Raw genomic sequence first — 24,178 nt, 5'->3', positions numbered from 1 at the left:
AGAGAGGAGCAGAAGGCTATGGCACAGTGAAGGCAGAGATTGGAATGATGGAACAAGAGGAAGCTGGAAGAAGTGAAAAAGGATCTTCCCCTAGAGAGGATGGCATGTGCAAATGCCCGGGGGTGAGGGAACGTGCTGTATTCTAGGAATTGCAAATAGTTTGGTGAGGTTCAATATTAGATATAATGAATTCAGATATAAACTATGAATAATGAAATATAATGAAATATATGAAATTTATATAATCAAATATGAATTCAGATATAAACTATGAAAATATGAAACTAATAATACAGTATATGTTAACTAAATAGAATTTAAGTTAAAAATTAAAAAAAATACTATAAGAAATAATAAGATGGATACCCATGTATCCACCACCTCATGAAGTTTTTCTATAAAGGGCCAAATAGTAAATATTTTCAGCTTTTCAATTCAGACAGGCTCTGGTTCCTCTATTCAGCCCTCTGCCACTGTAACTCGAAAGCAGCCGTAGACGATACCTAAACAAATGGGCATGAATGTGTGCCAGTAAGACTTTATTTCTGGACACTGAAATTTGAATTTCATGTAATTTTCACATACCATGAAATAGTCTTCCTTTTCTCCCCCCCCCCCAACTATTTAAAAAAATATGTGAATCCATTCTTAGCTCTAGGGTCATACAAAATCAGGCAACCTTGATCTAGCTTAAGAAAGAGAATATTTCCAGGGTGCCTGGGTGGCATAGCGGTTGGGCGTCTGCTTTCGTCTCAGGGCATGATCCTGGCGTTATGGGATCGAGCCCCACATCAGGCTCCTCTGATATGAGCCTGCTTCTTCCTCTCCCACCCCCCCTGCTTGTGTTCCCTCTCTCGCTGGCTGTCTCTATCTCTGTTGAATAAATAAATAAAATCTTGAAAAAAAAAAAAAGAAAGAAAGAAAGAATATTTCCAATATTTGAAAGCTCTCTGCACCCCTCCTCGTTGTCTGTCTCCCTCTCCTGACAAAGGGCAGCCTTGGTATTGTGTCTTGTGCTCACAGTCTCTCAGCTTATGTGATGATTTTACCATAAAAATATGTATCCTGAAATAATATATCATTAGGTTTGTATGTTTTTGGCTTTCATGTGAAGGGGAACAATGCCACAGGTATTCTGATGCAACTTGCTTTTTACATTCAATATGTTTTTGAGATTTGTCCCTGCTCTGGTTTGCTCATTTTTATTGCTGTATGGTATTCTGTCACATGAAAAGCAATTTGTTCATCCTCCTGCTGTCAATGGAATTTGCATTTATTTCTAATGTTTTTTCATTAGAATTTTCTGGAACATTCTGGAAGGGTTTGAGTCAAAGTTGGAGGTGGTCAGACTGATGGGTTAGAAAAGGAACCCCCCCACGCCCCCAAGCTATTTGTCAGACAGGCCTCAGTTATAATAAGAAGCAATGGTTTGTGGCTTGGATGGATGGACAGGTGGAGAAACAGGCTGAGGTACTCATGGGGAGAAACAGTACTCATGGGTGTGGCAGGCAGCCTCTAAGATGGCCCCTGGTGACCTTCCCCTCCCTGAGGCACACTTTTTTTTTCTTTTTAAGATTTTATCTATTTATTTGAGAGAGAGAGAGAGAGAGAGAGAGAGAGAGAGGACAAATGGGGGGGGTGTGAAGGGAGAGGGAGAAGCAGACTCCCCGCTGAGCAGGGAGCCCCATACGGAGCTCGATCCGAGGACCCCGAGGTCATGACCTGAGCCAAAGGCAGACGCTTAACTGACTGAGCCACTGAGGCGCCCCTGCCTGAGGCACACTTCTGTGGTAGCCTTCTCCCACACTGCCCCAGAGTTAGTCCATGTGACCAGTAGAATATGGCAGGAGTGGCGGGATGGCACTTTGAGGATTAGGTCATAAAAGACTGTGGTCTCCATCTGGGGTGCTCTCTTGAATGCCTGTGTTCTCCTTGGGTGTCTCCCCTGGGGGAAGCAGCTGGCACTTGGCGAGTGGCGCTGTGGTGAGGACTGCAGCCTGCGTCCATCAGCCAACGAAGAGCCGAGGCCTGGAAGAGCTGGGGGAGGGATCTGGAGGGCCATTCTCCGTCTGTAGTTAGGTTTGCAGTGACTGCTTCTCCGAGAGAGACTGAGCTGAACCCGCCCAGCTGAGCCACTCTGGGATTCCTGATTTCGGAAACCATGTGAGATAATAAATGTTTGTGGTTTTAAGCAGCTACAATTTGGGGTGTTTTCTTATGCAGCAACAGCTGACTGATACAGAAGTTAAACCTTTCAGCTCCTGGTCTAGGCCCTGATAGGATGCCCTGCTTCTCCCGGTCTGAGTCTGTCTGCCTTATTCCCACAAAGACTCTTTAATGACCATTTCCTACCATTTTTCAGCAGCAGAGACACACTCTTGGGGGCTCTCAGGTGACCCACAGACGGGATGATAAAGGTGAGGCTCTAGACATAATCACAGGGAGGGACTGGCCAGCCAGGAGGGAATCTACAATACTTGGCGGAGCAGGGGCCTACAGATGTCTTCTCGACCAGTCCAGCCAGAGAGTCCTCAGATAAGTGTTTTCTATACATTCCCACATCCCAGCCACGCTGTGGTCTCTGTCTGGAACGCTTTTCCCAACATCTTTTGATCCTCCCCATGTACTTAAGGCCCCAGATTAATCTCTCTCCTCCAGGAAGCCCTCCTTGACTCTCCATGACCCCTCTGAATCTCCCCATGGCACTTCCTTCTGTCTCTCAGGGAACTCCTTGAGAGTCAAGCTTGGGCCTTTGCATCTCTGTGGCCCTGGGGCACAGCGCAGGGACAGGCACACTGAGCGTTGGCAAGCGTTTGTTGAATGAATTCATGCCTACTCTGATGTTACATACTCAATATTTGTACACCCCCCGACCCCCAAACTACATATGTTGAAATCCTAATTCCCAACGTGATGCTATGTGGAGGCGTGGCCTTTGGGAGGTGATTAAGGTTAGATTAGATCGGGAGAGGAGAGCCCTCATGATGGATTAATGCCCTCATACACAGAGAAGCAGACACAGGATCTCTCTCTCTCTGCGTCCCACTGTGTGAGGATACAAGGAGAAGGTGGGTGTCCACGAATGAGGAAGAGAGCCCTCACCAGACAGCAGATCTGTCAGCACCTTGATCTTGAACTTCCCAGCCTCCAGAACTGAGCGATGTCTGCTGTTGAAGCCCCCCGGTCTATGGTAATTTGTTGTAGCAGCTTGAACTAAGACACCTGATGATGGTCTGTTTTTACCGAGAAAACGTGGACTCTTGAGAGATGGTCAGTGTCCATTGGTGGCGTGACACAGAGTTCGATACAGCCCTCTCAGCTGTACCTAGTTAATTGTACTGTTCATTTCTTGTATGAATTACCAGGTTTTTAGATTTAGAAAGCATCTTAAAAATCATCTAGTCCAGGGGCGCCTGGGTGGCTCAGTTGGTTAAGCATCTGCCCGTTGGCTCAGGTCTTGATCCCAGGGTCCTGCATTGAGCCCCGCATCGGGCTCCCTGCCCAGTGGAGAGTCCGCTTCTCCCTCTGTGATCTCTCTCACTCTCACTCTCAAAAAAAAAAAAAAAAAAAAAAAAAAAAAAAAAAGCAAACAAAAAAACTCATCTAGTCCTGGGGTTGGCGAACTTTTCCTGCAAAGAATTGGATAGTCATTTTCAACTGCACGGGCCAGGTGGTCTCTGTTGTAATGACTCAACTCTGCTGTTGTTGCTCAAGAGAGGCCAGCACCGGTATATAAACAAATGAGTGTGTCTGTGTGCCAATAAAACCGTATTTATAAGCACAGGCAGTTGGCCAGGTTTGGCCTGTAGGCCATAGTTTACCTGCCTTTGACCTAATCCAACATTTTCATTTAACTAGGAGGGGTTTCCCAGGGTCACGTGGGAAGTTAGGAGCAAAACCAGAACTCATTCTCAGGCCTGCCAACATCCTACCTGGCCACCTTCGCTTTGACCTCTTGGCTGGCTGTTACGGGCTCAGTTCAACTCTCGTTTCCTCCACTAATTGAGCTGGGACTTTTTCCCAGATGCCTCTGGGCAGATACCAACCAGAAAGGGCAATGTAAATGCGCTTATAACCACCTGTGTCTGCGGCAACTGGATGATTGCCTTATCTTCTGAGAGTCGGAGACCGCTACACTCCTCCCACGCGTGTATCTTAGGCTTCCCTAAAGAGACTCAGAGAGGTGAAGTGTAAAGGGAAAAGCGTAGGATTTGGAATGAGATACACTTGGGTCCTAAATCTGCCCCACTGTGAGCTGTGTATGACTGCTGGCAGGTCACTTTGCCACGGAGCCTAAAAGTTTTCCTATAAAATGGGAGGAACAACCCACCTCAAAGATAGACCGCTTGTAAAATATCTGCTTTTGTGCTTGGCATGTTGTGAGCACTTAACAGGAATTCCTAGGTGCAGTCGTGGCCCGGATTTGCTTACGGCAGAGTGGGCGGCTTCTAGGGTGGTCCCTGTGGATCCCCCACTCCTGGTACTTATGCTTTTGTATGAGCTCTATCCTTGAGTGTACAGGACTTGGGATTTGCTTTTAATGAACAGAATATGAAAAAAGGGATTAGAATGTGGCTCCTTAGACAATTAAATATACAATCATCCCACATGATCCAGAAATTCCCACTTCTTGGTATATATCTCAGTATATATCCAAAAGAATCACAAGGAAACTTTTTAGATGATAGAAATGTTCCCTATCTTGATGATGGTGGTGATTACATGGGCGTTTACATTTGTCAAAACTGGGTGAATGGCACGGGGTGTGATGGGCGTTTACATTTGTCAAAACTGGGTGAATGGCACGGGAAGGTGATGGGATGTTACTTCCAAGATTAGGTGGTAGAAATCTATGACACAGAAATTCTACTGCAAGCTTTATAACCCAAAGAACTGAAAAGAGGTGTTCAAACAAATGTTTATAGCAGCGCTATCTGCAATGACCCCAAAGTGGAAATAACCCAAATCTCCAACAATGAACAAAGGATGAACAGCAGGTCATAGATGCATATAATGGAACATCATTCAGCCATAGGGAGGAATGGAGCTCCGACACATGTGAAATGTGGAGGAAGTTAAAAAACGTGATGCTGAGTGAAAGAAGTCAGATGCCGAAGGTCATAGAGTGTGTGATTCCATGTATATGAAATGTCCGCAACACGTAAAATCCAGAGACACAGAAAGCAGATTCGTGGTTCCCAGGGACTGGCGGTGGGGGATGGGGGGGTGACTGCTATGGGCACGGGGTTACTTTTGGGGTGATGGAAATGTCTCGGAATCAAGTAGAAGTGATGGTTATACAACATTGTGGACGCACTAAATGCCACTGAAATGTTCATTTCAAAATGGTTAGTTTTACGTTATGTAAATTTCACCATAATTAAAACAAAACAAAACAAAACAAAAAACCTCTATGACTTCCGTTTTTCGAACAGGAAGAAACTTCTTGCTGGCTTTGATAAAGGAAGTTGCCGGGTTGGAGAGGCCCCCGTGGCGGGGAATTGAGGGCAGCTGTCTGCCTACAGCTGGTGAAAACCCGAGGCTCCCCATCCGACATGCCACAAGAAACGAAATTCTGCCAACAGCCATGTGAGATCGGAAAACAGATCCTTCCCAGGACGAGACCTCTCCACTCTTGTTGATCCTTACAATGGCCCACTGTGGAGACGATGCTTGAATTTCAAGAGGTAAAGTCACCTGCTCCAGGTCACATTGTTAATGGGTTTACCTGAGCCCAAGGCTCTGCTCATACCCCTAGCTCCGTGACTCCTGTGGCTAACATCTGTGAGAGGCGCAAGCAGCCAAGGTACAGTTGTTTGCTTGATAAATATATTTTTTTGATTCCTCCTTCCTTTCTTTGGTAGGGAGTGCAGAGAGCATCACTTAATGGTTAAAAGAAGACTGCAGATTTCTCCCGACAGGAGAAGACTGTAATATACCCTGCACTGTTGGGCTGGAATTGGAAGTTTTCTTTTCTTTCTTTCAGATTTTATTTATTTATTTGTCAGAGAGAGAGAGGATGTGAGTGCACAAGGAGGGCAAGTGGCAGGCAGAGGGAGAAGCAGATTCCCCGCTGAGCAAGGAGCCCAATACGGGACTTGATCCCAGGACCCTGGGATCACGGCCGGAGCCAAAGGCAGACCCTTAACCGACTGAGCACCAAGGTGTCCCTGGAACTGGAAGTTTCTATGCAAACTCATGGCTGATGATAGATATATATAACTGAATACAGATATGTGTGTATCATATTCATACGGACCCAGAGGCTCTGCTTCCTCCCCACCTTTCCTGCTTCAGCAACCTTCCTCTCAATTGAAAGCAGGGTCTTCAAGAGACAGTTGCACACCCATGGTCACAGCAGCATTTTTCATAATAGCCAAAAGATAGAAACAACCCCAGTGTCTATTGATGAAGGGATAAGCAAAACGTGGCATAGCTATACAATGGAATAATATTTATCCTTATGAAGGAAGGAAATCCTGACGCGGGCTACACACAGATGAACCTGGAAGACATTGTGCTGAGTGAAAATAAGCCAGTCACAAAACGACAAAAACTATATGATCCCACTTACATGAAGCACCGAGAATAGTCAAATCCATAGAGACAGAAAATAGAATGGCAGGGGGCTGGGGGGAGGGACTGGGGAGTTTGTGTTCCATGGGGACAGAACTTCAGTGTGGGAAGATGAGAAAGTTCTAGAGAGGGATGGTGGTGGTCGTACAAGGTTGTACATCAGTGCAACGTACTTAATCCCACTGAACCATGCATAAAAAATGGTTAAGACAGAAAATTTTATGTTGTGTATTTTACCATAATTATAGTAATAATGATAATGATAATGATGATGATAAAAGAACATTTCTTTCAATCCAGGACGGAGGAAGCTACTGAGCATGACTCCTGCAGCTATAATTAGGCTGGACTTGAGAGCCTGGTCTTCAGAGTTCTTACACCTACAGGGGCTGCAGGGTCATCCTGCCCTGCCAATCATCCCCCAGCCAGATGGTGGCCTCCCCACTCCCTTCCCAAAATAGGCTGGGAGGCTATTTTGGTACAATCTGTTCTCTCATAAAACGAGATCCTAGAACATCCATCGATGGCCCCGGCGGAGAGCCGGCTTATCACCCACACCCACCAGGTGCTAGATGAGCCCCAGCAGAAGCGCTCCGAGGAATCCGACTCCGGACACTCCCGCTAGTCGTCCGGAGAGGAAACTGAGGCTCAGAGAAGGGGAGTTACTCCCCCAACGCCATGCACCTGGCAGGCGAAAAGCCAGGATGTGAACAGGTCCGAGAAGCTTCGCAGCCTCTTCTGCTTTTCCTCGCCTTTTTAGATGAAGCTGGAATTCTCAGCATACATTTCTGGAAGTTTTGACAAAGACACCCACCCAGCTGTGGATTGCCCACCACGATCAAGATACAGAACTGTCCTATCCCCCCACCCCCTTCTCCTGGTCCCTTGGGAGGCAGTCTCTCCCCCTCCCAGTGCCCGGCCCTGGAACCATGGATCTGTTTTCTGTCCCTATAATTTTGCTTTTCCGAAAATATCCTCTAATCAAAGCACACAGGATGTAGTACGAGTCCTGCGGCGCTCGCGGGGCAAATGCCTCTGAGACGCATGCGCGGTGCTGTGCGAATCAGCCGCTTGGTCCTTTTCACCGCTGAGCACGAGTCCGTCGTGTGATGGGACACTTGGGTGAGCTTCAGCCACTCACCAGCTGCTGGACATTTGGGATGCCTCCACTTTTTGGTGATTCCCCCAAACAGCTGCTTTGAACATTTCTTGCGTGAGTACGAGTCTGTATCTCACTGCGGAATGGGATTGCTGCGTCATTCGGAAGAGAGACTCCCCAGCTGTTTTCTACCTGCAGTCTGTGAGCGCTGCGGTTGCTCCGTGTCCTTACCAGCACCCGGCTTCGTGAGCTATTCTTATTGTAAACATTCGAGACAGTATCCTATTAACTTGCTATGGCGGCCATAAGGACAGCTGAGCGGCTTTTTTGCAGAAATTTCTTTTCTTACAATTCTGGCAGCTAGGAGTCCAAGCCAAAGGCATTGGCGGTTCTTCATTGCTTGTAGATGGCCATCTTCTCCCTGGGCCCTCATAGGGTTTTTGCTGTGCTCATGTCTGTGTCCTATTTTATTTTATTTCTAAAAGAGATTTTATCTATTTGAGAGAGAGAGATTGATGGAGAGCACAAGCAGGGAGGAGGAGAAGCAGGCTCCCCACTGAGCAGGGAGCCCTATCCCAGAGCTCGATTCCAGGATGTCGGGATCATGACCTGAGCTGAAGGTGGCGCCCAACTGACTGAGCCACCCAGGCGCCCCTTTCTGTTCAAATCTTTTGCCCAATTTTTTATGGATTTTTTTTTTCTTAAGTGAAAAAAATTTTTTTTACATTTTTATTGATATATAATTGACATACAATAAACTGCACATTTTTTTTTAAGTAGGCTCCACGCCCAACGTGGGGCTTGAACTCACAACCCTGAGATTACCAGTGGTGTGTTCTACCGGCTGAGCCAGCCAGGTGCTCTTAAAATATGTAATTTGGTAAGTCGTGGTGTGCATGTAGACCTGTGAAACCACCACTACAGTCAGGATGGTTAAGACGTCCATCACCCACTTTCTATGTGCTTCTTCGCCATCCCTCCCACCCACCCTGCCAAGCATCCATCGATCGGCCTATTACTATAAATTAATTTGCCTTTTCCAGAGTGGGCTCATGGAGTATGTATCCTTCTTTATATGGTTTCCCCCACCTGTTGTAATGCATCTGAAGCTCGCTCACATTGTCCCATGCTGGTTCCTTTTGCTAATGGAATCGCTGAGCACGATTCCACTGGATGGAGCAGTTACTCACTCGTCCCCCCCCCCTTTTTTTTTAAAGATTTTATTTATTTATTTGACAGAGACAGCGAGAGAGGGAACACAAGCAGGGGGAGTGGGAGAGGGAGAAGCAGGCTTCCTGCTGATCAGGGAGCCTGATGCGGGGCTCCATCCCAGGACCCTGGGATCACGCCCTGAGCCGAAGGCAGAGGCTTAACGACTGAGCCACCCAGGTGCCCTATCATCCCCTCACCTTTTGACGGACATTTGTTCTTTCCAGTTTCTGGCTATTACAAAGCGTCGGTGCACATTGCTATACATGTCTTTTGGACCCACATTTTCACTGGTCTTGGGCAAGTACCTGAATAGCTGGGTCATATGATCAATGAACATTTAAATTTTTAAGAAACTGCCACTGTCTCCCAAAGCGGCTGCACCATCTTATATTCCTGCCCAAGGAATAAGAAAGTTCCCGTTGCTCCACATCCTTGCCAGCACTCAGTATGGCCAGTCTAGAGAGTGTAGTGGGTACTTTCCCACCCGTTTCCCTGATGGCTAAGGATACTAAGCATCTTTTCATGTGCTTTTTTTTTTTTTAAATGCCACCTGTATATTCCCTATGGGCAAGTATCCATTCAAACCCTTTCCTTGGTTTTAATTGGGCTGTTTGAGTTTTGGGACTTCTTTATATATTCTGGATACAATCTGTTTATCTGATGTGTGATTGTCAGGTTGTTCTCTTAACAGGGTCCTGCACAGACTCTTAGCTGCAAACCCCAATTGCCCCATTAAGTCTCCCATCTGTCTATAAAGGGCAGTGATAATCATTACCCCCTATTCCCCAAGAAGCAAACAGGCTTGGAGAAGGGGAGGCCCCATGACCTATCGGTGGCACAGTAAATATATGATCTCCAAACTCGAGACTCTACCAGCAGGCTCCATGGGGGCCGCCATGAGCCTCATCTCCCCAGAAACTCTGAGTGTCTCTAAGGACACAGAACCCCACTGCGTCCTGAGGCCGAAAGAGCAGGAATGAATCAGCCAGGCCAATGTGCTTCTTTCACCACAGATTTATTTGCTGAACCTTCATGCCGAGCCTTGACAAACATGCAAGAGGATGAATTTGGAGCCTCAGGACCCACCCGGCTCCCAGGTGTCACCAGATCAAGGCACTTTCCCAACAGCTGGGCAATACCTGGGACCCCGCCGACCCCGTGGTGATCTTGATGCAGCTGTAGCCTGCTGCTCTGATCACCCCGGTGCAGAGGACAGCTCTAAGCCAGCCCCGCCTGGGCCCAAACCCCACCTGAGACCGGCCACACCGCATCTACCCACCCTATCTCGGATGTCCTGGTCACACAGGCTGAGATGAAGGTGGCTGGTGGGGGTGGGGGGATGGGGGTTCAACTACCATTCCCCTCACTCACCCTGAAGCATGTTTCGGGCCCGCCCAGCAGCAGCACAAGGCTCAGCACAGAGCAAGCCGACTCCTCTGAAAGACTGAATGGGCGGTGGAGGACGCCAGCATGAGGGAGGCCCGAAGCTTCTAGGGCCCGAGGCAAGTGTTCGGAGGCTCTAGACAGAGCTGGATCTTGGCACCCCTGCCCAGCCAGCTGCATTTCTTTGGTTTAGGGGTGGCCTGAAGCCAAAGATCAAAAGCAGCCTTCCCCAGCCCCCCCACCCCAAGCTCTCACAACTGGCCCAGATGTGTTGACTGAAGGCCTCCTCTGTGCCAGGTAACTTGCAGGGGTTCTCCGATCCACAAACACAAATAATCTAAAATGCAAAGCTGTTCTCAAGCACGATGAACATCCGTCAAGGCCTCCCCTCCCGACTGCATGGTGCTTAAGAGTTTATGAGGCTGGTTCACATCCAGGCGCGCGCCAGCACTTCCGCTCGGAGGAGGGCTGGGGGTTTCCACTACACTGATGGGGAATGCAAGGCTCGGAGGAGGCAGCTTGCCTGGTGCCGTCCAGGAGGAGTGGGCACGAAGAGACGGAAGTCGCAGCCGCGGCCTCATAGCAGACACTTAGGAACCGTCCATCAATTTCATGAGTCTCAACCTGACCTGAAGTTCTTTCGGAGTCGAGATATAGTTTTAGAGGGGAAATAGTAGAACCAAGAATATAACTGCTAGGGTTTCTGGCTGGGGCCACTGCCAGGATGCTGTGGGCCTCCTCCCAAACACAGCTGTGTCGCTACAGTGGCCTGGCAGAAAGAGAGAGGGGACCCCTCCATTTCTACAAATGCCCCTCACCCCCATATCTCATTTAACCCGCCCCCAACATGGCCCCAGTTTGCAGACTGGGAAGTCGAGGCCCGGAGAGGGGAGAGCTGAGCCCAGGATGCCCCTGCACCAGCTTTGAGGGTCCTGGGTCCGGGTTCTCTCCCTGGCACCCCTCAAGGCCTCTGGGCCATCCACTAATCTGCCTTTTTGGTCTTCTTCTTCCTGGAGCCCTCACTCAGCTCCTCCTTGGACTTAGCAGGCAGGGTTGAGTGTGGCGAGCCGGGCCCGCCGCTGCCATGGGACCCGCCATGGGACCCACCGTGGTTGTCGTGGTGATGGTTGCCCCCCCAGGCGGTCCCAAACAGCACAGGGCAGATGTAGCCCTCCAGAACATCAAAAGGGGAGCTGTGGGAGTGAGTGGCTGTCAGGAACACCTGAGGTGGGGTGGCAGAGGGATAGGGAGATAGCGAGAGAGACAGAGGGAGACCGAGGCAGAAAGCAAAGTGGGGGAGGGAAGAGGGGAGAGAAGGTCAGCTAGGTCAAGGTCAGAGGTAGCCCAGACCTATCCCTCTGGCTTTATGCACCCCCAGGAGGGTGACTACCTATCCCACGTTCCTTGGAATACAGGACTTCTGGTGCTGAAACCCTAGACATCATTGGGCACATGGGGACAGCCGATCTCCCCCCTCACCTCAGGGGCCCCCCAACACCTGGGCTCGGAGAAGAACAGTGCTTGGCTTGAGGCTGCTCATTCCCTTCCCCTCTTCAGTGGCCTATGGGTCCCCTCCCAGGGAGCCAGCAGCGAGCTCCCCAGATCCACGGGGGAGGAACAGTGTGGTCCCTGAAGACCCCTCCTCGGTGAGCTAACCCCAGCTCAAGGCCTTAGGATTATACCAGCACCATTCCTGATCTAGCCTAAGTCCCTGGTGTCCTGAGTGTGCCTTCCTGGGTCCTGTCCCTCAGCTCTCCACCACCAAGACTCAAGGCCCCAATTCTCTGAACAGACTCCGCGTGCTCCTGCCCCACCCCCAGGCTGGGCCTTCTGCCCAGAAGGCCTTATGCTCCTTACCCTGTCCCCACCTGCTGGACGCTCCTCTTATCAGACCTTCCTCCCATGCACAGACCTACTGGGACCCCTTCCCTAGCCCCCTGCCTTAGGGCTGTCCTATCTGGGACGTGAGACTGCAAGTCTGAGCTCCCAGCCTGGAAGGTGTGGGGTGGTGTGGGGCAGGGCAAGCAGACTTACCTTACAGGAGACCATGAACATGGTGAAGATAAAGATGAGGCTAGCTTTGGACACCGGGAGCCAGCGGGTCTGCTGCAGGGTGAAGAGTATGGCTCCGTACAGGCTGGCCTTTGTGGGGCTGGAGGGGGCAGCTTCTGTTACCGCGAGGCGCCACGTAGCTCAGGCCTTTTCCCCTCTGGCCCAGACCCCCTTCTCTGCCTGCCCACTGCCGGCCCCAGCTCCCATCCCCGCTTCTCCCGCGTGTGCGGTGGGAAGATGCCTGTGTGGCATAGATCAGGTGGGGTTTCCCTGCACAGTACAGGGTTAACTTGGCCCAAAGAGAGGTGTGGCTTTCCCCCCTGGCTCCTGGGAGGTAGCCTCAAAGCCCTGGAAATGTTCTGCCTGATAGGAGTGTCTTTGCTCACTTGGGGACTTTGGGTCATACCAGTTAGGAACGAGGTGATTTAAGGTGGGGTCTTGGGCCACGTGGTATCAGTTCGACCTCTGGAGGGGCTGGACACAGGTCAGGCAAGCAGGCGGTCAGCTATGTCTGTGTGACCAAACCCCAATAAAACACTGGACACCAGCACAGTCCCCCAGATGGTGGGATTACAACACACGGTTTATCGTAACTTTCCTTTTCTTTCTTACGGGATAGGTTCGCAATATTTTAACTTGTTCTGGAAGAGAGACCCATGACTTCCGTTCCTGATGTCTGTTGTTCACTGCTGTCCTTCATAGTGATAATCCTGCCTGGTATTTCCAGAGCACTCACCAGGTACCAGGGTCGGGGAGTTTGTGAGTGTGATTCCATGGAACCCTCACCCTCAGCTGATGAGGCCGAAATAGAATCCAAGAGGGGCAAACACTTGCCCACTTAGTAGCAGGCAACACAACATTCTGGGTCCCCGTTTCCTTGTCGGCGGACTGAGGGTGGGACTAGACCTCTAGGAGGGATGAAGTGAGATAATGCTCTTCTCCGAAGCATGGAATGGGAATTTTCATTGGCGTATGGGTGAGCCTTTTTAAAAACTCTGTCATTTTTTAATGACCATCGCTTTCTTTATTGTAGATTGGGAGAAAATTTGATTAGCCCAAACCAATGAGGTCTTTTAAATACATATAAGCTAAATGTAGCACGGGGCCCTAGGTTGGATCCTGGATGCTGCCCCCAACGCTCTGTACTCCTCCCCACCCACACTCTGCACTCTGACCCTGCAGAACTGGGCGGAATCACTGCTCTTTTCTGACTTGACAGCTGGCAGAGGTGCTGATCTCTGTCCAGAGGCTCCTCCTTTGCCCGAAAACTCCTACTCACTCTTCAAAACCCAAATCAAGTATCTCATCTCCCTGCAGCTCTGCCTGCCCCTCCTCCCTAGGCAGAGTCATGTTCCATGACCTCTGGAACCTTCTGGAAGACAGAATTAGTGGCTGCGGCTTCCAAGTTACCAGGAACATCCAACCCGGGGTCAGGCCCAGGAGGCACCTGTACATATAGGAGAGATATGGGGGGGGTGGAATGGGATACTCACAAGGACATGTGCAGGATCTCATTGGTCTCTGGCTTCCAGACTCCTCGGAGCAGCTGCTCAACATTGGACATGAGGGCGACACCAGAGCCTAGGAGACAGGGTGCTCCTGAATGAGCCTGCCACCTCCAGCTCCCCATTCTGCTCGGCTGAGTTCCCAAGGAAGCAGCTTTGCTGCCCCTAGTCTTCTCCCGAGGGACACTGAGCCTGGGTGTATGACCATCAGTTGCAGCGGGGAGAGTGAGGCTCAGCAGGGTCACATGGCATATTTGGAGCAAAACCAGCATGAAGGAATTGAGGTCATATCTCACCTGCAAGGTATGTCTTTGACAAATCTGGCTTGTCTGCCCTGATGCCCCTAGTCCAGGACCCTGAGCTATGCATAAGGCTTCTAGAAGGCTTCCCATTCTAGGCGCTCTCCTTCCTCAAGGCTCTGAACTTTCAATCCTTCTTAAGCCACTGCCCTCTGGGAGGCATGCTATACCCCTGGGGAATTTGTTCCATAGCACAGGCTTCCTGGAGAGTGAATCAAGGAGACCCATATGGGACATAATGGTTGAAGTTCTAGAAGAATCTTCCCGTTTATCCCCAATGTACTGGCTAAAGAGGCTTGCACACCCACTCTAGGAATGGCTGTGCTGAGGTGCCTGGTATGCACCACTGGACCAAGGGTTCATATCTGGAGTGATTTTGCCCCCAAGGAGGCACTTGGCAATATCTGGAGACATTTTTGGTTGTTGCAACTGGGGCAGGGCTGCTACTGGTGGGTTAAGGCCAGGAACGCTGCTCAACATCCCACAATGTATAAGATAGTCTCCCCCACAGAGCATGATCCAGCCCCATGTGTCAATGGTGCTGAGTACACTGTGGCTCAGTGGAGCATGTTCTGGGCCCTGGCATTTTGGCAGCACCCACTTTGGTTTCAGGGAGTAAGGATAAGGCACCCAGTGGTGTTAGCACTTGCTTGAGCCTTTCTTTCCCAGTCCTCCTGTTACTCCTTGGTCCACCTCTACAACTATTATTGTTGGATTGTCTATTTCTCCTTTAACTTCTCAGTTTTTGCTTTATATATTTTGGTACTGTTTTTAGGTGCATATATATTTATAATTGTTATACTTTCCTAGCGGATTGGTCCATCATTGTAAAGTGCCCTCTTTAATTTTTAGTAACATTTTTCGTTTTAAGGTCTCTCTTGGTCTGCCTCTTAGCATAGCTAGAAGAGAGGGAAAAGGAGGACTTCAAAAGTAGTTAAGAAATTGGATGTTGAATTCAGAGAACCTGGAGTCAAACGTAGCTGCACCCCCTTAGCTGTGTGACCATGAGCAAGTAATTTCATTTCCCTCCTCAGTAAAGAGGGGATGATGTTAGATTTTTCCTAGAGCAGAGTCTTAAGAATCAAATGAGATAAGATGCACAAAGGCCTCAACTCAAACCTGCCCTGAGTCAGAATGTCTCAACCTGGAGTCCATAAACCCAGACAGGAAACAGAACATCTTCATTTTCATATCCCTCACTGCAATACAGCCTTTCCTTCCATTGTGAAGGGAGGCAGTAAGCTGAGAAGGATCTGCAAAGCTGTGACTCCATCACCAACAGATTCATGGATTTTTCCCTTTTCACATTCCCGTTGTTGCAGACGGTTTCATAATATCATTTGTGCTTGACAACACTTCAAAAGTTTGAGAAATACCTATTTGCTAAGTGAATGGTCTCTTATTTAATGCTTTGGTAAAGATGTATAAAATTACTATATCATATTAAAACTTTTTTTGGTAACTTTTATTAAAAATTTTTTTTTCGATAGCTATTTTAAAATAATGGGCCTCTTTTATCATCCTATATATTTTATCTTATGCACTTAAACACATAAAAGGCCTTCCTGGACTCAAAAAGGACCATGGTCCACAAAGGTTAAGAACCCCTGTAGTTATAGGGGTGTGATTTCTTCTCCAGGAGGCGTTTGGCAACATCTGGAGACATTTCTGGTTGTCCCACTGGGGGCGCTACTGACATCTGGTGGGGGGAGGCCAGGGATGCTGCTCAGCTTTTTCCAATGCACAGGACAGCACTCACCAGAGGGTGACCTGGCACCAAACATCAGTAGTGTCACAGCTGAGAACACCTGCCTGACAGACAGCTGTCATTGTCACGTGGTCCTATTTATCTTTGACAGTTAAATTCTGGAAGAATCTTCCCTCTTACTCTAAAGCTGTTGGCTAAAGAGGCTGGACTCCCACAAAAGTCCTCTTAGCTTGGAGCAATGCCTGTGCCAACCTGGGGGCCTGACCCGTACCACTGAGCAGGGGTTCTCAACCGAGGCGATTTCCCATTGTTACCAAGGTCCTGTTTACCTTTGACCCAGCCAGTGGCAATCATGACGAACCACCCATGGTGGTAGTGGTGATGGGCGTGATGGATGCCCACGGCGATCTTTCGGACTCTCACTACCTCCTTCATGGCCACGAATATAAGTTTCACAGGCAGGAAGCAGACACACTTGTAAAAGAGGTCCAGGGGGCAGAAGAAAATCAAGTACCTTTGGGGAGAGAACACAGAGTGTCAGGGAGGAAGACAGACCGTCGGGGGTCCCTGGGAGGTGAGGCTGTGTCCAGATCCCCCTCCTCTGCCTGCCGGGTCAGGATAGAGCTGGGCAATGGAGAGCAGTGCGTTCAGGCCCACTGTGGACATTGTGTGGATGGGTCCTATTTCCTCCAGCCCCCTACCTCCCACCTCCCCAGTGGCTGGGTCACCCCCGCCCCCAACTCTGCTCTCCCAAGCCCCACCAGCCTGATGGTGCTTACCAGACGGCTGAGGCCAGCAGGATGCTGGAATTGTTGCTGAAGTAGTCGATCAGGGGCTCCCCAAGGAGCAGATCAGCCAAGATGTAACTCCCGAAGCAGTGCAGCATGGCGCACAGCCAGGACGCCATGGGATGGCGCCGGGACAGCTCGACGGCTCCTGGGGGGCATAGGGGGGTCCCCCACTGTCACCAGGGTGCCAAGGGAATGCTTTGTCCCCGTGCCCTCTGGTCAGCCCATCCTAATTCAGCTGCCCTGCAGTCTGCCCATTTCAGAGGAAGAACCCAGGCTCAGAGAGGCTGGGCACGTGCCTGAGGTCACACAGAGAAAAGGCAGAGCAGGGTCGGGGCTCTTTCTTCTGTGCTCAGAGAGGTGGCAAGGATGGTATTGCCAGGTCCCATTTAGCAAGCACCTCCAGGCCTCAGACACTGGGTTTACATGTATATGAAGGACTCGCTAAATCCTTATTGATAATCACAGCCAAGCGATCACTCTCCTTATCCCTACAAGAGAGGGAGGCGTGGAGAGGGAGCAGTGTGCAGATGGGAACACTTTCATGTGGCTGCTTCTGCCTCGGGCTGATGCCAAGATCCCTACAAGCTCACGCCTGTCCTCTTGGTCTCTCCCTCTTTTTACATTTTTTTTTATTGCGGTAAAATATACATGAAATGTGCTAGTTTAACCATTTTTAAGTGCACAGCTTGGTGGCATGTAGCACATTCACACTGTCATGCCCATCACCGCCATCCATCTCCAGGACTTTTTCGCTGTCCCCAGCTGAAACTCTGTCTCCGTTAAACACCAACTCCCCATTCCCTCCTTCAGCCCCTGGCTTTCTGTCTCTGTGAATTCGACTCTTCTAGGGACCTCATGTAAGTGGAATCACACAGTATTGTCCTTTTGTGTCTGGCTTCTTTCACACAGCATCATGTCCTCAAGGTTTCCTCATGTTGTAGCAGGTGTCAGAATTCCTTCTTTTCTAAAGTTGAATAATCTCCCATTATATGGATATATACCACATTTTGTTTATTCACTCATCCATCGATGGACACTGGAGTTGTTCCCATCTTTTGGCTATTGTGAATGATGCTGCTAAGAGTGTAAGTGTACCAATAGCTATTTGAGTTCCTGGTTTCAACTCTTTTGGGGATATATACCCAGAAGTGGAATTGATAGGTCAAATGGTAATTCTATGTTTAATTTTTTTGAGGAACTGCCATATTGTTTTCCATGGCAGCGGTACCATTTTGGATTCCTACCAGCGGTTCACAAGGGTTCCAACTTCTCCGCATCCTCCCCAACACTTGTCTTTTGTTACAAACTAGTGGCATAGAAGGAGCAAAGACACAAAAGCAGAAATGGCCAAGCACAAATGCCACCTCTCTAGGAAGGCTCCTTGCTCTGCTGGGTCAGTCACTCCTGCCTCTGGGCTCCCACAACCCTGTGGACTGTATCCTATTATGGGTCTTGGTATTTTATTTAATTTTAACACTATGAAAAAGTAGATTAGAGGTTGCTTAGGGCTGGAGGGAATGGGGGAGATGGGAGGGTGACAGCTGAAGGATACGGATTTCTTTTGGAGTTGATGGTTGCACAATTCTGTGAATATACTAAAAACCATGAATGGGATGCTTTAAATGGGTAAATTGGGTGGTATATGAATTATGGCTCAATAAAGCTGTTATAAAATAAAAGGGACAAGAGAAGAACATAACTTATCGCAGTTTCTGTAACTGAGGATACACACTCATAAATGACAGTAAATTGATTCTTCCTATAAACCCAAGGCAACAAAATACAAAAAGAACGGCCTTGCTTCGTGAGCAGAAACAAATCCCACTCATCAAGAAAATCGCTCAGTGCACTGGCCTCTAATTCGGCTGTACGTCAGCATTACCTGGGGACTTTACAAACCAGACACCTGAGCCCCACCCCAGAGCATCTCAATTGGTGAGTCTGGGGTGTTGCTGGGGTTAAGGATTTTTTAATGCTCCTGGGTGATTCTTGCATTTACTGCTCCATCTCCGTGTTCAGGACAAGACTTTGTTTCGTTTTAAAGTAATCTCTATGCCTAATGTGGGGGTCAAACTCATGGTCCCGAGATCAAGGGTCACGTGCTCCACTGACTGAACCAGTCAGGTGCCCCTCAGGACAAGATTTGGATTGAGAAAGGGATTCTGGTGTTCACAGACATGCACACAACTGTTCATAGCAGCTTTATTTGTAAGTAAGTAATTTGTAAAATGGCTTCAATGGGTAAAGGGATGAACAAACTGTGGTACACCTATATCGTGGAATTACTCAGCAACAAAAAAAGAACCAACCCGGGATACATGCAGTAACTTACATGGATGTCAAGGGCACTATTCTGAGTGAAAACAGCCAATCTCAGAAGGTTATATACTGGGGCACCTGGGTGGCTCAGTCGGTTACACGTCCAACTCTTGATTTTGGCCCAGATCATGATCTCAGGGTCATGAGATCCAGCCCCACATTGGGGTCCACACTCAGCTCGGAGTCTGCTTAAGACCCTCTTTCCTTTCATGGGGCGCCTGGGTGGCGCAGTCGTTAAGTGTCTTCTTCCTCTCCCACTCCCCCTGCTTGTGTTCCCTCTCTCACTGGCTGTCTCTGTCAAATAAATAAATAAAATCTTAAAAAAAAAATACTCTCTTTCCTCTCTCTCTGCCACCCCCCAGCCCCTGCTCGTGCTCTCTCTAATAAATAAATAAACCTCAAAATAAAGAGAAGGTTACATATTACATGATACCATTTCTTTTTTTTTTTTTCTGATGTAAAGTTTGATGCTTCATTAGTTGCGTATAACACCCAGTGCACCATGCAATACGTGCCCTCCTTACTACCCACCACCAGTCCATCCCCTTCCCCCACCCCCTCCCCTCTGAAGTCCCCAGTTTGTTTCCCATAGTCCATAGTCTCTCATGTTTCATTCCCCCCTCTGATTACCCCCCTTTTCTTTATCCCTTTCTTCCCCTACCGATCCTCCTAGTTCTTATGTTCCATAGATGAGAGAAATCATATGATAATTGTCTTTCTCTGCTTGACTTATTTCACTTAGCATTATCTCCTCCAGTGCCGTCCATGTTGCAGCAAATGTTGAGAATTCGTTCTTTCTGATAGCTGAGTAATATTCCATTGTATATATGGACCACAGCTTCTTAATCCAGTCATCTGTTGAAGGGCATCTCGGCTCCTTCCATGATTTGGCTATTGTGGACAATGCAGCTATGAACATTGGGGTGCATATGGCCCTTCTCTTTACTACGTCTGTATCTTTGGGGTAAACACCCAGTAGTGCAATGGCTGGGTCATAGGGTAGTTCAATTTTTAACTTTTTAAGGGACCTCCACACTGTTTTCCAGAGTGGCTGTACCAACTTGCATTCCCACCAACAATGTAGGAGGGATCCCCTTTCTCCACATCCTCTCCAACAATTGTTGTTTCTTGCCTTGTCTATCTTTGCCATTCTAACTGGCGTAAGGTGGTATCTCAGTGTGGTTTTGATTTGAATTTCCCTGATGGCTAATGATTTTGAACATTTTTTCATGTGTCTGTTAGCCATTTGTATGTCTTCATTGGAAAAGTGTCTGTTCATATCTTCTGCCCATTTTATGATTTGTTTATTTGTTTCTCGTGTATTGAGTTTGAGAAGTTCTTTGTAGATCTTGGATACCAGTCCTTTATCTGTGGTGTCCTTTGCAAATATATTCTCCCATTCCGTGGGCTGTCTCTTAGTTTTTTTGACTGTTTCCTTGGCTGTGCAGAAGCTCTTTATCCTGATAAAGTCCCATAAGTTCATTTTATCTTTTATTTCTCTTGCCTTTGGAGATGTGTCGTGAAAAAGGTTGCTCTGGCCGATGTCATAGAAGTTGTTGCCTATGTTCTCCTCTAGAATTTTGATGGATTCCTGTCTCACATTGAGGTCTTTCATCCATTTGGAGTTTATTTTTGTGTATGGTGTGAGAGAGTGGTCAAGTTTCATTCTTTTGCATGTAGCTGTCCAATTTTCCCAGCACCATTTATTGAAGAGACTGTCTTTTTTCCACCGGATGTTTTTTCCTGCTTTATCAAAGATTAGTTGCCCAAAGAGCCGAGGGTCCATTTCTGGGTTCTCTATTCTGTTCCATTGGTCGATGTGTCTGTTTTTGTGCCAGTACCATGCTGTCTTTGTGATCACAGCTTTGTAGTACAGCTCGAAATCCGGCATTGTGATGCCCCCAGCTTTGTTTTTCCTTTTCAACAGTTCCTTGGAGATTCGGGGCCTTTTCTGGTTCCATACAAATTTAAGGACTATTTGTTCCAGTTCTTTGAAAAATGTCCTCGGTATTTTGATCGGGATAGCATTGAAAGTGTAGATTGCTCTGGGTAGTATGGACATTTTAACTATGTTAATTCTTCCAATCCATGAGCATGGAATATTTTTCCATCTTTTTATGTCTTCCTCAATATCTTTCAAAAGTGATCTATAGTTTCTAGCATATAGGTCCTTTACGTCTCTGGTTAAGTTAATTCCAAGGTAACGCATGGTTTTTGGTGTTATTGTAAATGGGATGGATTCCCTAATTTCTCTTTCTTCAGTCTCGTTATTCGTGTATAGAAATGCAACTGATTTCTGGGCATTGATTTTGTATCCTGCCACCTTACTGAATTGTTCTATAACTTCTAATAGTTTGGGAGTGGATTCCTTTGGGTTTTCCATATAGAGTATCATGTCATCTGCAAAGAGAGACAGTTTGACTTCTTCTTTGCCGATTTGGATACCTTTGATCCCTTTTTGTCTTCTGATTGCTGTTGCAAGGACTTCTAGTACTATGTTGAATAATAGTGGCGAGAGTGGGCATCCTTGTCGTGTTCCTGATCTTAAGGGAAAGGCTTCCAGCTTTTCCCCATTGAGAATAATGCTTGCAGTAGGCTTTTCATAGATGGCTTTTATGAGATTGAGAAATGTACCCTCTATTCCTACACTCTGAAGGGTTTTAATCAGGAAAGGATGCTGTATTTTGTCAAATGCTTTTTCTGCATCAATTGAGAGGATCATATGGTTCTTGAGTCTTTTCTTGTTGATATGATGTATCACATTGATTGATTTGCGAGTGTTGAACCATGCTTGCATCCCAGGTATGAATCCCACTTGGTCATGATGGATAATCCTTTTAATGTACTGTTGGATTCTATTAGCAAGGATCTTGTTGAGGATTTTGGCATCCATATTCATTAGAGAAATCGGTCTGTAATTCTCCTTTTTGAGGGGGTCTTTGCCTGGTTTGGGGATCAAGGTAATATTAGCCTCATAGAATGAGTTTGGTAGCTTTCCTTCTGTTTCTATTTTTTGAAATAGCTTTAGGAGAATAGGTATTATTTCTTCTTTGAATGTTTGGTAGAATTCCCCAGGAAAACCGTCTGGGCCTGGAGTTTTATTATTTGGAAGGTTGTTTATCACTGACTCAATTTCTTCATAGTTAATTGGCCTATTTAAGAAATCTATTTCTTCCTGTTTCAGTCTTGGTAGTTTATAGGTTTCCAGGAAGGCCTCCATCTCTTCCAGATTGTTTAGTTTTTTGGCATATAGCTGTTGATAAAAGTTTCTAATAATCCTTGCAATTTCAATGGTGCTGGTCGTGACCTCTCCCTTTTCAGTCATAATTTTAATAATCTCAGTCCTTTCTCTTTGTTTTTGGACAAGTTTTGCCAGTGGTCTATCAATTTTATGGATTCTCTCAAAGAACCAGCTTCTAGTCCTGTTGATCTGCTCTACTGTGGTTCTGGTCTCTAATTCATTGATTTCTGCTCTAATCTTGGTCAACTCCTTCCTTGTCAGTGGGTTAGGCCTGTCCCTCTGTTGCTGTTCCAGTTTCTTGAGGTGAGAATATAGAAACTGCATTTTAGATTTTTCTATTCTTTTGAGTGAGGCTTGGATGGCTATGTATTTCCCCCTTAGGACTGCCTTTGCAGTATCCCATAGGTTTTGGACCGTTGTGTATTCATTCTCGTTGGTCTCCATAAATTGTTTAATTTGTTTTTTGATTTCCTGGTTTATCGAGTCATTCTTGAGCAGGATGGTTCTTAGCCTCCAAGTGTTTGAGTTTCTTCCAGGTTTTTCCTTGTGGTTGAGTTCCAATTTCAGAGCGTTGTGGTCTGAGAATATGCAGGGGATAATTTCAATCTTTTGGTATTGGCTGAGACCTGTTTTGTGTCCCAGAGCATGATCTATTCTTGAGAATGTTCCATGGGCATTTGAATAGAATGAGTATTCTTTGGTTCTGGGGTGTAGTGTTCTATATATATCTATGAGGTCCAACTCGTCGAGTATGGCATTCAAAGCCTTTGATTCTTTGCTTAGTTTTTGCCAGGGTGTTCTGTCTATTTCTGATAGTGGGGTGTTGAGGTCCCCTACTATTACTGTGTTCTTATCTATATGTCTCTTTATTTTGGTTAAGAGTTGGCTTGTGTATCTTGCTGCTCCCCTGTTGGGGGCATATATATTAATAATTGTCATATCCACTTGTTGAATACTTCCTTTAAGAATAATATAGTGCCCTTCTGTATCTCTCTCTATGGCCTCTAGTTTAAAATCCAGTCTATCTGATATGAGAATTGCTACTCCAGCTTTCTTTTGAGGTCCATTTGCGTGGAAGATGGTACTCCATCCCCTTACTCTAAGTCTGAATGCATCTTTGGGTTCAAAATGAGTCTCTTGTAGACAGCAAATGGATGGGTCATGTCTTTTTATCCAATCTGCAACCCTGTGGCGTTTTATGGGAGAGTTTAAGCCATTTAGATTGATAGAGATTATTGACAGATATGATTTTAATGATGCCATTTCTCTTTAAAGTCTTTGTATCGGTTGTGACTTGCTGCTCTGTATCACTCTTGGGGCCTTTTTACCTTTATAGAGCCCCCCTTAATATCTCCTGTAGGGCTGGTTTCGTGGTTACGAAATTGGTTAATGATTGGCGATTTTGGAACGTCTTTATTTCTCCATCAATTCTGAATGACAGCTTTGCTGGATAAAGGATCCTTGGCTGCATGTTTTTCTCTGAAAGAGCTTTAAAAATGCCCCCCCAAGCCTTTCTCTCATTCCAGGTCTCTGTAGACAGGTCTGACGTAATCCTGATACCTTTGCCTTGGTACGTGAGAAATTTCTTTGCCCTGGCCGCTTTCAATACTGTATCCTTGGATCTAATATTTGCGAATTGCACTATGACATGCCGTGGCGTAGGTTTGTCCTGGTTGAGCTTGGATGGGGTCCTCTCTGCCTCTTGGACACGAATGCTTGTTTCCCTTGCTAGATTAGGGAAGTTTTCAGCTACAATTTGTTCAAATATCTCTTCTAGACCTCTGTTTTTCTCCACCCCTTCAGGGATGCCGATGATTCTGACATTGGATCGTTTCATAGAGTCAGTAATCTCCCGTAATCTACATTCGTGGGCGTGGATTTTTTTAAGACCAGCTTCTATTTTCGTTTTTTCTTCTACTAACCCATCCTCCAATTCGCTAACGCGTTCCTCTGCCTCGGTGACCCTGGCCGTCAGAGCCTCTAGTTTTGACTG

General features: G+C 47.2%; 1 protein-coding gene across 1 annotated transcript in view; it reads right to left on the bottom strand.

Moving 5' to 3' along the window:
• Positions 1 to 9,886: 9,886 nt before the first annotated feature.
• Positions 9,887 to 24,178, bottom strand: part of TMEM38A (transmembrane protein 38A) — a 27,905-nt gene continuing 13,613 nt past the window's right edge. The window contains exons 3-7 of the mRNA XM_019798057.2: positions 16,614 to 16,770; positions 16,164 to 16,348; positions 13,816 to 13,903; positions 12,305 to 12,422; positions 9,887 to 11,492 (exon numbers count right to left, since the gene is read on the bottom strand). Of these exons, the coding sequence (XP_019653616.2) occupies positions 11,253 to 11,492; positions 12,305 to 12,422; positions 13,816 to 13,903; positions 16,164 to 16,348; positions 16,614 to 16,770 (788 nt within the window). The 3' untranslated portion in view covers positions 9,887 to 11,252. The remainder of the gene's footprint in view (positions 11,493 to 12,304; positions 12,423 to 13,815; positions 13,904 to 16,163; positions 16,349 to 16,613; positions 16,771 to 24,178) is intronic.

Source organism: Ailuropoda melanoleuca, chromosome 4 (genome assembly GCF_002007445.2).
Source record: "Ailuropoda melanoleuca isolate Jingjing chromosome 4, ASM200744v2, whole genome shotgun sequence".
Classification (NCBI taxonomy): Eukaryota; Metazoa; Chordata; class Mammalia; order Carnivora; family Ursidae; genus Ailuropoda; species Ailuropoda melanoleuca.
Note: the sequence above shows the minus strand (reverse complement) of the source record. Positions and strands in the feature narration are given on the sequence as shown.